General features: G+C 58.9%; 1 protein-coding gene across 14 annotated transcripts in view; it reads left to right on the top strand.

The window, feature by feature from the left end:
- Nucleotides 1-12,778, top strand: part of ACTN4 (actinin alpha 4) — a 72,580-nt gene that overhangs the window by 44,836 nt on the left and 14,966 nt on the right. For 10 of the 14 annotated variants that reach the window (XR_004347077.1, XR_004347079.1, XM_032614368.1 and 7 more), the window contains 6 exons: nt 2,734-2,820; nt 3,804-3,891; nt 5,771-5,849; nt 7,050-7,131; nt 7,884-7,969; nt 12,264-12,356. Coding sequence is in view for 11 of the 14 variants with exons in the window: in XM_032614368.1 (XP_032470259.1) it covers nt 2,734-2,820; nt 3,804-3,891; nt 5,771-5,849; nt 7,050-7,131; nt 7,884-7,969; nt 12,264-12,356 (515 nt within the window). In the remaining 3 variants the exon portion in view is untranslated. Of the gene's footprint in view, nt 1-1,234; nt 1,649-2,733; nt 2,821-3,803; nt 3,892-5,770; nt 5,850-7,049; nt 7,132-7,883; nt 7,970-8,953; nt 9,040-9,466; nt 9,545-12,263; nt 12,357-12,778 lie in introns of those variants that run through there. The other 4 variants (XR_004347078.1, XM_032614370.1, XM_032614366.1 and 1 more) reach the window with 3 other exon arrangements.

Raw genomic sequence — 12,778 nt, 5'->3', positions numbered from 1 at the left:
GAGGCCCGGTGTCAGGGCTCTGGGGCAGGGAGTGTAAGCCCAAAGGTCAGTGAGCAGACTTTGCTGGCTGCACAGCTTGGGAGAGTGTGGCCTCTTGACAGAATACCCGGGATCCTCTGCGCCCCGTGCGGGTACCTGGAACTGTGACCCTTGTCTCCGAGCCCTCCCTAGAGCAGCGGCGTGCCCTCCCTCCAATGCAGGCTCTTGTCTCACAGACGCCTTTGGAGACCAGGCGAGGCCTGACAGAGCCCAGAAGCTCCCCATCAGCCTGGGCTCCCAGTTCTGGTCATTAATCAGAGCAGGGTTTCCTACACCCCCATATCCGTGTTGTCCCAGCTTTTAGAAAAACAAAGAAAACTAATTGCCGCTAATGACAGGGCTCCGAGAATTTGGCCAAGACTCCAGGCCAGAATGCACATCCCGCGTTCCAAGGCTCTGCCCCAACCCGGGACCTCTCCAGGGAGGGCTGCCAAGCCTCGCATGCCACGGTTGAGGTGGTTGGTGTTTGCTTAAAAAAAAAAAAAATCAAAACCCTGAACTCAATCAGACCCTGAGATTTTCTGTTCTTGCATGGATCTTTCCTCCTGGCTCCCCTCCAGCCTTCTGCTTCTCACAGCTGCATTTATTTTGCTCAGATGCTAGCCTGTAAATACAGAAGGGGTTAGAGGAGAGACCCATGGCAGTCATCAGTTTTCATCTGGAGAAAAACTCAGTCTAAAAATGTTTTCCGTTCATGCCCAAGCTGCTTCACTCCCAATCCCCGTGGCCGTCGGGCCTCTGGAGGACAGCCGACTGGAGCCGTTCTGAGGGCTTTGGGATACCTGAGCGCCCCAGTCCCCGCCCGCCCCCAGCTCCCTGTCCCTCCACACCATCTAGGCAGTTGCAGGAACATGGCTTCCTCGTGGGGGTTGTGAGAGGGGTTGGAAGTCGGAGACGCAGCTGCAGGTCCAAGAAGCAGCTGGTGGATGTGTCATGAGAGCGGCCATCTTCCTCCCCTCACAGGGACTCTCTGAGTCCTCCATGACCAGCTTGCTCATGGCAGCGGCTGGGTATGGGCGCTGCGGCCTCCTCTCCAGCTTGCGTCCGTCCCCGGCTTTGGGGTTCCTGGCCCTCGGGAGGAATGCAGCGTAGACTTCCTGAATGAATCACCGCCCTCACCCCACGCTGGGAAGGCTCGGCCTCGTTTCCGGCCGTGGGGGTTCTTAGCCCTGGGAGAGAGCTGGACAGACGTGTCCTTCCCCTGCTTCCAGGCGGCCAGCTACGCATATCTCCTCTCCTGAAACCCTCAAGCCGAGAGCTGCCCTCGGCCGTCAGCCCATGGCTTCGCTGTGGGGAGCCTCTCCAGTGGCTAAAAGAGCACCCACCCTTTCCTAGCGAGCATGTCCTCGGGGAAGCCTGGGCCCCATCCTCTGGGGGACCATCGTGCCTCCTTCCCAGATCAAGCCCACCTAGAGTTTTCTGTTCTCGAGGCCGGTGAGCAAGCTCTCTTGAAGTGTCCCCTCCATTCTCCACATCCTCTCTCCTGCATCCGGTGTGTGAGAGGCGTGGGGGTGGCAGGCCTGAGAGGACCGCCAAAGGCGCATTGGGCCCATGGGCCCCAGGAAGAGGCCGCTTGCATGCACCTCCCTCACCTGGCTGCAGACACAAGGTACCTGAGCGTTGCAGAAGTGGTTTTTCTCTTAAGTTGCTGAAGCTGAAGAATGTGTGGTCCAAACCCTTCCCTTTCACTCCCAGAAGTTTGGGAGAGAGGCTGGTTTTCGGTTAGTTAAAAAAGCACGCACTTACCAGCTGGACCTTGTGCTACCCACTCTCCCCTTCCTGCAGCACCGTGTCTTTCTCAAGGGCCGGATCCAGGTGCTGGGGGTGCAGAGGTGATCATGAAGGCAGACAGTGAACAAGTAGACAAACCAGCACATATCAGTGTGTGAGGGGAAGAGCAGGGTGCTGGGGAGAGAGGCACCAGGACAGTCAGGGAAGCCGTTCTGGGGAGGTGACATATAAGCAGAGCCTTACAGGCTGGGAAGGACCGGCCATGTGAGGAAAGGGTCGAGGCGTGCGCTTTGTGGCGGGCCAGAAGGTGTGAGATCCTTAAAACAAGAGAGAGCTGGCTTGTTGAGAGGACGGAGCTGGAGAATGCTGGGGAGGGAGGTGGGAGTCACGCAGGGCAGGCCTTGTAAGCCAGACTCCAGAACACAAAGCAGGCGACCGACACAAATCCAGTGCACCTGTTCCAGTGACCACCGTGCCTGCTGCGTGGGGTGGATCGCAGTGGGGATGGAGGAGGCAGCACGTGAGGATCTGAGGGAGACGACGGTGGCTCGGACGAAGGTGGCGGCAGTGGGATTGGAAGGAAGTGGGCAGACTCTCAAGAGACATGCCCATAAGGTGTGGTGGGTCCTGGAAATGGAGGCCCAGCACCTGGGACGAGGCTCAGCGGGGAGCAGTCGTTGAGCTGGGTCAAGAGAATGGGCTGCCCAGAGAGGAAGAGGCCTGCGTGGCCGGGAATACACGGGGATGGAAGCCCGGAGGTGCCAGGCAGCAGCAGGCTTTAGGGGCAGCACTTCCCGGAGTGCTCAGGGGACATCTTCTCCCAGTGAAGGTGGTGGAGGACAGGCCTAGGCAGCTCTTTCAGATGATTGGAGTTAATCTCTGGGCAGGGCCGGGGGCCGCCTGGGGAGTCCCACTCTGGTTTTAACAACCCTCTTGCCCTCTGCCCCCTTTCCCCGTGTGCAGAGATTGTGGACGGCAACGCAAAGATGACCCTGGGAATGATCTGGACCATCATCCTCAGGTTCGCCATCCAGGACATCTCTGTGGAAGGTGAGAGCCAAGGACCTGCTCACGGGCAAAGAACAGCCTTTCCTCCCCACCCTGGTTCCACCCGAGTTGGGGGGACTCAGTTAGGATTTCGGGCTTTTGTCTTCATGCTTTGAGGCTCTTTCCTGTGTCCAGACATCACTCACATGCCCTGCCTGGGGGTGGTTAGCAGAAGTGCTGGCCCAGGCTGCAGGTGAAGAGTCCCCCCCGCAGCCGCCCATCTCGGTGGACCCTCACACCACCCTTGTCAAGTGGGCACGATTGGCCCCATTTTACAGTCAAGTAGCAAACTAGTGATAGAGTCAGGCCTGGCCTCGTTCTCCTGGGTGTCAGCAACTATGTTTCCACTCAGCCTCCCACCCTCGGACCTTGGCCTCCATGGACCTGGGGTTGGTCCAGGCCACCACAGGATGAGAAAAGCCACAGGGCCAGTGTGCAGAGGGGGCTCCTGGTGACAGGCCACAGCAGGGAGCGCATCTGTCTGGTCACTTGTAGCACTCCCAGTGTGTTGAGGACAGTCAGAGCTGTCCACGGGGAACGGACGGACCTCCTGGGGCCCTCCCTCCCCGCTTCCTCGATGCTGTGGCCAGATCTAGAGACCCTGAGTGGGCAGGCCCGGCGCTCATGCCCCTCGTTCAGAAGAGGCCAAGGCCCGCATCAGGGGCTTGTTTGGCAGTGTGTCCTGCCAGCTAGAGGCACAGGCTTTGGGGTCAGAAACATGGCGCCGGTTCAGGCCCTCACACTGGCCTGTCACTGCCACTTCTGGGGTGACCCCAGGCGAGGGACTGCTCCTCGGGGCCTGGCGTGCTGTTAGGATCAGCAGGCGCCCACCCACGTCTAGAAGGGGCACTGCTGCTGCTCCGTGCAGGGCCTCTCCCCCAGGTGCTGTGCGACCCTCATGCCTGAGCCGGAAGTGCAATCCACCGGGACTGCGTTCTGAGCGTTCAGTTTTGGGCCAGTGCTCACCATCCTCATGTGTTTTGCAGAGACCTCTGCCAAGGAAGGGCTCCTTCTGTGGTGCCAGAGAAAGACGGCCCCGTACAAGAACGTCAACGTGCAGAACTTCCACATCAGGTGAGCGCCGGCCAAAGCACCCGGCCCACATCATTCCCACTCTGCTTCCTGGGACCTGAGATGCGGCCCTCCCACCCTCTCTCTTTTCCTGTGGTGTTGTCGTGGTCTGTGAGGTGCCAGCTCTCAGCGGCCCCTCCCCCTGCCACTGGCCCCCGTGAGCCCCTGGGAAGGTCCCTGCATCCCCTGGGGGAGGCAGCAGTCACCTCGCCGTCCCAGGCTAAAGGCATTAAGGCCCGGCACTCTGGCAGGCCCTCTAGAATCTTCTTTTTCCCCAAGCAAGGTAGCTCAGAAGCAACAACAAAGCTCTTCCTTTGTTTTGACCTGTTGAGAGGGACCTGCCATCCTTACGGTTGCTAGTGAATGTAGTGTTGGGGAAAAGGTACTGTGTCCACTAGAGGAACAAGACTCGGCCTGCACGAGCCTGTTCTTCCTCGGTTGAGGGCGGGAAGTGAGTGTTTCCATGAGGTGAGTGTGGTCAGTGCCACACGAGATCTGGGAGCGTGGCATGGCCCGGGGGTTAGGAGTGCAGGCTTTGGGGGCGGCCCCGAGGTCAGATCTGGCGTGACTCTGTGACCTCACCTCTCTGAGCCTCTGGTGTTCTCCTCGGGTGGATGGACCAGGGAGAGGGCACACGTAGGAATGAAGAACGGGGCTTCATGGGATCCACAGAGGTCCTGCTGTGTCCTCAGGCTTCCTGGAGCCCTGGCACTGGACGTTAGGGACCATTGTGCTCTGCCATTAAGAGCATTTGGTCCCTCCCTTGAGCTCCTCTGTGTGTTTCCTTCCTTTTCCTGCCACCAGCTGGCTGGTCCTCTGTGCATTTCTTTTTCTTTTTTCGGGCTGCATTGGGTCTTAGTTGCCACATGTGGGATCCTTCCTTGTGGAGCGTGGGCTCAGTAGCTGTGGCCTGCGGGCTCAGTTGCTCTGAGGCGTGTGGGATCTTAGTTCCCCGACCAGGGATCGAACCCGCATCCCCTGCATTGGAAGGCGGATTCTTAACCACTGTGCCACCAGGGAAGTCCCTGTGCGTTTCTTACTCGTTTATTTATTCAATCACTAAATGTCTATGGAATGCCTACTCCATGCTAAGAGTGGGAATACAGCAGCACCAAAATAAAGTCCCCACGCTTGGAAGGTAACACCGCAGCAGGGGGACCAGTAGTTCACAAAAGCGTGAAGAGACCAACAGCGTAATTTCAGGTAGTGAGAGGAGTCATAGAAAGACGACAAAGTAGGATAAGGTGATAGAAAGTAACCGGAAGAGTACCACAGTCGGGGGCAGGGGTGGGGGTCTTTCTGAGGAGGTGTCATTAACCTTGACCCATGAAAGAGCCAGTGTGACTAGTATGGACTGTGACCGGCTGTCACTTTCCTCTGAACAGAGCCCCTCGTGTCAAGCCACATCCCGGCATTTAGCCAGCCCACGGGTCAGGTCAGCTAAGGTGCAGAGGGCCTGCAGTGGCCTGCCCGGCTTAGTGGGGCCTTGCAGGGACAGCTACCCTGGTAACGAGCACTCAAAGCACAGGTCAGGCCGAAGCCTCACATATTTACTCATTTCATCCTCACAACAGCCCAGTGAAGTGTAGGTACTGTATTATCCCCATTTTACGGATGTGGCAACTGAGGTAGCAGGAGATTATGGGACTTGCCCAAGGTCACCCTGACAGCAAGTGGAAGGGCTGGGATTTCCCCCAGATGGTCTGGCTCCAGCAGCCAGGTTCACGGCCAGCCGGCCACACCGTCTGCCTACAGTGCCAGGCACACACTCTAAACCACCTCACTGAGTGGGAGTTAATCATTCCTGTGGGTGCCCACAGCCTGCAGCCCTCCCAGGACGGTGGGGCGGCTCCACTCATAACCTTGGCCTTTCCATCCCCAGCTGGAAGGACGGTCTTGCTTTCAATGCCCTGATCCACCGGCACAGACCAGAGCTGATTGAGTATGACAAGCTGAGGAAGGTACGTGTCTCCTGCTCCCCTCAGTGGCCCACAGACACCCTGAGTGTGACCCTGGCTCCGGGCCACCGCCCCCAAGCCCATCCGTTGCTGGCATCCAAAGCTGGACTCTGTGCTCAGATGGGCAGACTGGGAGGGCCTTGTGCCAGCTGTCAGCAGACCCCAGGCTCGGTGGCTGATCTCGCCTCCTTTGCTCCCCTTGGGGACTGCCCTTCTCCCTCCTTGGTCATCGCAGCTACCTGGGGTTATTGTAGGGCCTGGCCGGCCATGCTTAATAGCCGCCCTTCCTTAACCCTCTAGATTCTGGAAGCATTTGGGGAGGGGTAAAGAATTCTAAACCATCACCGCTGGCAGCCCTGTCCCGTGCGGGGTCCTATTGTATTTTGCCTGTACAGAGCATGTAAGACCCAGGCTCTGCCCTCTAGGAGCTGCCAGCCTCGCGGGGAAGACAGGACAGTTGCGTCCAGAGCAAACCAGCCGTACAGGGCCCTGTGCATGTGCTCAGGCTGCGTGGGAGTGGAGAGGGGCTGGGGCCGGACAAATGCTCCAGAGGAAGGAAGGCACACCTGAGCTGGCCCGGTGGGGGCAGGGCCTCTGGGGAGGAGGCAGCTGAGGGCCAGAGAGCGGGCATCCCAGGTTGGGGAGGCACAGGCCTGCACTTAGCCCGTTCAGTCCGCAGTGAGTAATCGTATTGGGCTCTAGGTGGAAAGCCTAGGTGAAGGCATGTGAGGGAGGGTCAGGGTGAAGTGCCTTTCATCCTGTAAGCAGCAGGGCAGTTAGAGTAGGGAGGTTAGAACGTGGATGCACTCCATTCCCTCCCTACCCCACCCCCCACACCCAGTGCTCTCTCAGGTCTGGACCACAGTGTGGGTTTCAGGGCAGGGGTCTTAATCTGGGGTCTGGGGATGGATGGAAATTCTAAGAAAAGAGCACGCCTGCATTGTCTCTGGAGAAATGGTCCACAGTTTGCCCCACAAAGATTTCCAGAGGCATTCCTTTGGGTAGGAATTGACTTTACCCGGGTATCCCCCCTCCCCCCACTGATCCCTGCAGCAGCACAGGTGGCTGAGAACTGCCTGAAGGACCCTTTCCAGTCCTAGCCCTTCCCAAGATCCCTCCCTTCCGGGCCAGCCCTTGTTCCTTCTGCTGGTGCATCCTGCCCCTGACCAAGTTTCTCCTCCTTCCCTCACCTCCCTCCCCCAGGACGACCCTGTCACCAACCTGAACAATGCCTTTGAAGTGGCTGAGAAATACCTAGACATACCCAAGATGTTGGATGCAGAGGGTAAGTACATCCCTTTTGTTCAGTCAGCACCCTGTTTTGTGGGCATGTCTTGCGGTAGCCTCAGGGAGCTGGCGGAGCCAGCCAGAATGCCTGAATGAATCAGCGTGAACTGGGGACAGTGGTGTCGCCCAGGGAGCCAGAGCAGGAGCAGCCTGAGCAGCCAGGGATGCAGGTGGTGGGGAAGAGGTCCTTGAAGAGGATCAGCTCTCAGGGGCTGCCTCTTGGGCTGGGCCCAGGTGCCCTGCCTTCCTGACTGATCCCACCCCTCCCTCCGGAGGGGCGAGGGAGGTCGCCAGGAGGGTTGACTCCTGCAAATAACCAAGGCCTCTGCCTTCCCTGCCTGCCACAGCCTCGGAGTCTGGAGCCCACCAAAGCGGAGTGTTTTTTCCTTTTCCGGCTTTGCTCCTTTTCCCAGCCACGTACCACCCCCAGCCAGGACCCATGCCTCTGGCCTCTGGTGGCCTTTGGGGTTGACCGTCTAGCAGCCCCTTGAGGCCACTCTCAGAGAGAGGAAGTGGCCTCGTTTTAATCCATTTCCCACAGGCTTGGCCTTTCCAGTGACCATGGGGAATGGAGGGGCCAAGGGTGTGGCCAAGCCAAGCCCACTGGAGTCGCCAAGGGCCGTGGAATCGGCTCTGAGGGTCCTCCTCCCAGGATGGCTGTGGCCTTGGGAGCCTATGGATCCAGTGGGTGACCGCCCCCGCCCCACCCGCCCCTGCTTGGGCGGTTTAACCCTTGTTGTTCACTTGCAGACATCGTGAACACGGCCCGGCCCGACGAGAAGGCCATAATGACCTATGTGTCCAGCTTCTACCATGCCTTTTCAGGAGCGCAGAAGGTACCGGGCAGGGCCAGGCAGGCCCACCTCGCTGCCACTGCCCAATGCCGCTGCTGCCTCTCGCCTCCCGTGCTCACCTCATTTCTCTTGCAGACGGCAGCGGTCTCTCTCCGACTGGAAGCCACCCCCTGACTCCTTGGCACCTCCGCCCATTTAGTCTTTGCCCACACTGTCTATCGAGGGCCTGACCTGTGCCAGGCTCTGTTCCAGGCACTTAGGATACAGTCAGTGACTGAGTCAGGCACGGTCCCTGCTCTCATGGAGTTTACATTCTAGTGGGCAAGGCAGACAACAGGCATGTCCACAGATAGAGTAATCTCATGTGATAAGTGCAGTCGAGAGCATGGGACAGGATGGTGGGATGGGGAAGCGTGGGGGCTGCTTCGCTGGGGCTGTCAGGGGAGGCAGGATGAGCAGGAGCTGCCTGGTGAAGATCTGTAGGAAAAGTGTTCCAGGTAGAGGGGGGAGCAAGTGCAAAGGCCCTGAGGTGTAAATAAGCATGGCTTTTTCAAGGAATGGCTGGAGAAGAGTAGGAGAGGGGAGGAAAATGAGGTCGGAAAACGTGACAGGCCCAGGCCATGTAGGACCATTGTAGTCTGGGATCTGGAGTTTGGGTTTTATTCTGGGGACTCAGGAGACCACTAGGGGTTTATGCTAAGGTGGTAGGTGGTCACACCGGACATGATCTTACTTATGTTTCCAGGAAGATCAAATAACACCTGATCCTTCCAGCACTAAACAAGGCTTCCTTGCTAGTGTTTCACAAACTCAGGCCTGGTTCGAAAAGGAATCCATCTTATTCAGACCCTCCCCCTTCCCCTCTACAAAACCTCGGCAAGACATGCCCACCCAGGCCGGAGCCAGGGTCTGGCTTCCAGTCCAGAGCAAGCGCTATTCCTCCCGCATGAACCTCGGGCCTCGGCCGGCCTTCCTGCATCTTTCACTCTCTCCTGCCTCTCTCTCTCTTTCTCTCTCTCTGCGCAGATATTGTAGGCACTCTGAGGCCAGATGAGAAAGCCATCATGACTTACGTGTCCTGCTTCTACCACGCTTTCTCGGGGGCTCAAAAGGTGAGCTGGGGCGGGAGCACCCTCACTGCTGTGGCTGGAGACTCGCCCTTGCCACCCCTCCACCCCCACGTCCCCCTGCCCGGGCTGCGGCCTGAGGACCAACCCAGTCTGGCAGGTTCCTGTGACTGTGGGCCTCCATTGCCACCACCGAGCCGGTGCTGGCCCACTGTCGAGACACCACAGGTAGTCTCTCTGTGAATACAGCCCACTCTGTGAGATGGGTGGTGGCACCCTGGTTTCTCAGACAAGGCAGTTGAATCCCAGTGTCACCTTAGATGGCAGAGCGCAGCTTGGGCCTGTGCTGCTGTGCTCGGCCGCCCCGCCCTTTCCGTGATCCGTGCTGGCCACCTGCCTGCTGCGCTGGCTGTGCCTCTGCCCGGAGCATTGGCTTTGCTGCCCCTCTCTGCAGCTCTGTCCCCTCCCAAAGGCCCCAGGAAAGGCTCTGGGCCTGCTCCTGCTGACCCAGATCGTCAGGCCGCTGTCCCCAGCAGCCCCGCGGACACAGGTAGGGCCGTCAGAAGTGTCTGCTCCCAGGAGCGGCCCTCCCCGAGCCTGGCTGACCTCACGTGTCCCCTGCTGCGCCTGTCAGGAGCCCTCTGCTTCCACAGGACGGTGCCCAGCTGCCCCCACGTGGAGGCCTGGCCGGCTCTGTCCCCTCCACTTGCCTCCTGGGTGTCTGGTCTTGGCCAGCAGTGTATTCCCAGCAGCTTGATTTTGTGTCACAGTTGGCAGTTGGGCAGGGAGGAGAACAAGAAGAAATGAGCTCTCATTTATTGAGCACTTACTGCATGCAAGGGACTGCTCTGAGGACTCCATGTGCACAGGCTCTAAGAGTCCCCTGCACACCCACCCCCGGGAGGGGTGGGTGCCGTTATCCCCATTTACAAGAGGAGGACACTGAAGTCACGGGGCGGGGACTTTGCTGCCTCCTTCAGAGCCTCAAGGCCAGTGGGGGCCTTCCTACGGGCCATCTGCTTGGGCCGCCTCTCAGCAGTGTGACCTCGGATAAGTCCCTTCACCTCCGTTCTCCCACGTGGAAAACGTGGAGCAGGCTAGTGCCCGTCTCAGGGCTGTCCTGAGGATGAAGTGAGCTCATGCGGGTGAAGAGCTCAGGACGGTGCCTGGCCCCTTAAGCGCCCCGCCCGCGGCCCGGCAGTCAGAGTGGCCCGCCTCTGCCCACCGTGCCACTTCCCGTGCCACCTCCCCAGCAGGTGGTCGGAGCTCGTGTTAGGAGTGTTCTGTGGGGGGGGCACAGGCAGGGAGAGTGGAGGGGACCCCTCAGCCTAGCAGGAAGGCTGGGTGGGGGTGGGCGGTGATAGATTCCTCGCCACAAACCCCAACTAACAGCACGTTTGTGTTGGCCTCACCCCTCCACGGGCCCCAAGCCAGCCTCGCTGCCCACCACACTGCCCTCGAGGGAGTGTCTTCTCTCTGCCCAAACTGCCCCCTCATGCTTAGAGCTGAGCTCTGGTGTGGGGGACCGGAGGCCTTGAGGCATCTGTGGGAGGGGATACTGGCAGGAAAGCCCAGGTCAGAGCATTTGGGAGTCTTTGAGGCAGCTGGGCCCCTCTCGTGAGGGAGGAAATAAAGGCCGGCCTATTGGGAGCTGCCCGTCACCAAGGGACGTGCAGGATCCAGGCCTCTCCAGCTACAAGCCCAGCTTCCCCCGGCCTGTGTTTACTTCCCAGGACATCCTTGTAATGCTTTTATTATTGTGGCTGTCTTTTCCCCAGAGGTTCAATCCAGTCTCTTAAAAGAGTGCTCTCTGGGCTTTGTTTTGTTTCATGAATGCAAGGGCAACCCTAGCCCTAGCACCAAGTTTGCCCGTTCTCACCTGATAGTTTATTTCTAGTCACTAAAGCATTTGCTCCTTGTTCCTTTGCTCACTCATTCATTCATCAACTCTTGAGTACCTCAAACACGCCAAGCCCTGAGCTGGGTGCCAGGAATTCAGTGGTGAACCAAAATACTTGTGACCAGCAGCCCGCACCTTCGCGGGCCTGCAGAGCGCGGTGGAGCTGAGCTTGGGGTGCCGGTTGTCTCTACAGATTTGGGGTCAGGGACTCACCTCCGCGACTCCCCCACAAGCTGCGATCTTGGCTCTGCTTCCTGCACTCACTAGGGGCTGGGTGTTCATTGGCCGAGGCCCTCGTGAACCTCACCTCTGAGGAGCATTGCCTGTGGCCGTTGGCCTGTGTCCTGCAGCATGAAGCAGGGTGTGTGTGTGTGTGTGTGTGTGTGTGTGTGTGTGTGTGTGTGTGTGTGTGTGTGTACACCACTCTCAGCTGGTCCCCCACTCACCTCCCCACCTGTCCCAGAAGCAGCGTGTGGAAGTGGGAGGCTGGGCGTCAGTGCCTGCAGCTAGCCAGGTCTGGAGCCATCCCCAAGCCTCTCTGTTTTCCTTCCCCACCACTCTGTAGACCCTCCTCACTATTTCTGTTCCTGTTCTGTTGCCGTTTCAACTCTTCTTCTTGGACCCTTTCTGTGCTTCCTGAAAGGTACCTGGTCTCTGTGTGGCATCCCTCACCCTCCTTCTCCTGTCCTTGCATTTTCCCCCCAGCAGGACAAAGCAGGACATTGTCCTGTAGTTCTGGGCAGAGACTAGTCACTGTCTGCACCGCTCCCTACTCTCCGAAGCCCTGGCTCCCCTTCGCCCTGTGGATCGTGACTTCCGCCCTCTGAGCCTTCAGCAGCCTCCTCGAGGGGAGGATTAGGAAGGGGCCGGGCATGCTCTGCCTGTGCACTGACCACCAGACTTCTCTGGGGGGCGCCAGCACCCCCCCCGCCCGCCGCCACAGCTCTCTGGCGCTCGGCCTTCCCCGCGGTCTCCCTTACCAGCCAAGGGGAGGGTCCTTAGCCTAGCGGAGGACCCTACCCAGCCTCACCCAACCCTCCTCTTGGAGGGCCTGTGAGTCCGTTTCCCCCACAGTGGGTGAGCGTACGGCTCCGTAGTCCCCTTCAGCACCTCCACGGTCCAAGTCGAGAGAACCCACAGGCCCAGCTCCCCTGGCGGGGACCTCAGCAGTAAGCTTTGGGGGCCCCGGAAAGGCCTGTCGGGACACAGCCACTCGGCCCCATCTTGCTGAAGCTGTGCTTCCTTCCCTCCTTGGGGACTTCTGTGTGGGCCATGGATGAGCCAGCTTTCAGGGGACGTGCCTGTCAGGAGGGAGGGTCAGCAGCCCCCAGGCAGCCCTGACTGTGTGCTTTCCCCTCCCCTGCCCCAGGCTGAGACTGCCGCCAACCGGATTTGCAAGGTGCTGGCTGTCAACCAGGAGAATGAACACCTGATGGAAGATTATGAGAGGCTGGCCAGCGACGTGAGTGTGTCACTCCCCCCTGCCCTGGTGGCCCCCGCCAACGCTGAAAGATTAGGTCACCTCTTGTTACTCTCTACCAAAGGTCATGGGACATCTGCAGAGGGGAGAGCAGGGATGGCAATGAGACTTTCTAGAAAAGGTCGTAAGGTTATATAGGCTGTGGAATTTGACCAAGCCAGTATGTGACCTTTCGGGTTGATTTTACAAGACTAAGGGGTCAGACTGCTGTGTCACTATGCTGGCTGGCTTCTGGGGTCTCGAGCTTGGGTTTCTACAGAAGATAACTCAAGGACAGAGTTTTCTGAACACCTGGCTGCATTAGAATCAGCTGGGGAGCTTTTTAAAAATTCTTGTTCCCATGCCCCACCCGTGGAGAGACTGATTCCATAGGATGGAGAGAGACCCGAGAGCTGATATGGTGA

This window comes from Phocoena sinus, chromosome 19 (genome assembly GCF_008692025.1).
Source record: "Phocoena sinus isolate mPhoSin1 chromosome 19, mPhoSin1.pri, whole genome shotgun sequence".
In the NCBI taxonomy this organism is placed as follows: Eukaryota; Metazoa; Chordata; class Mammalia; order Artiodactyla; family Phocoenidae; genus Phocoena; species Phocoena sinus.
The sequence above is the reverse complement of the archived record's forward strand: the minus strand, read 5'-3'. Positions and strand labels throughout refer to the sequence as shown.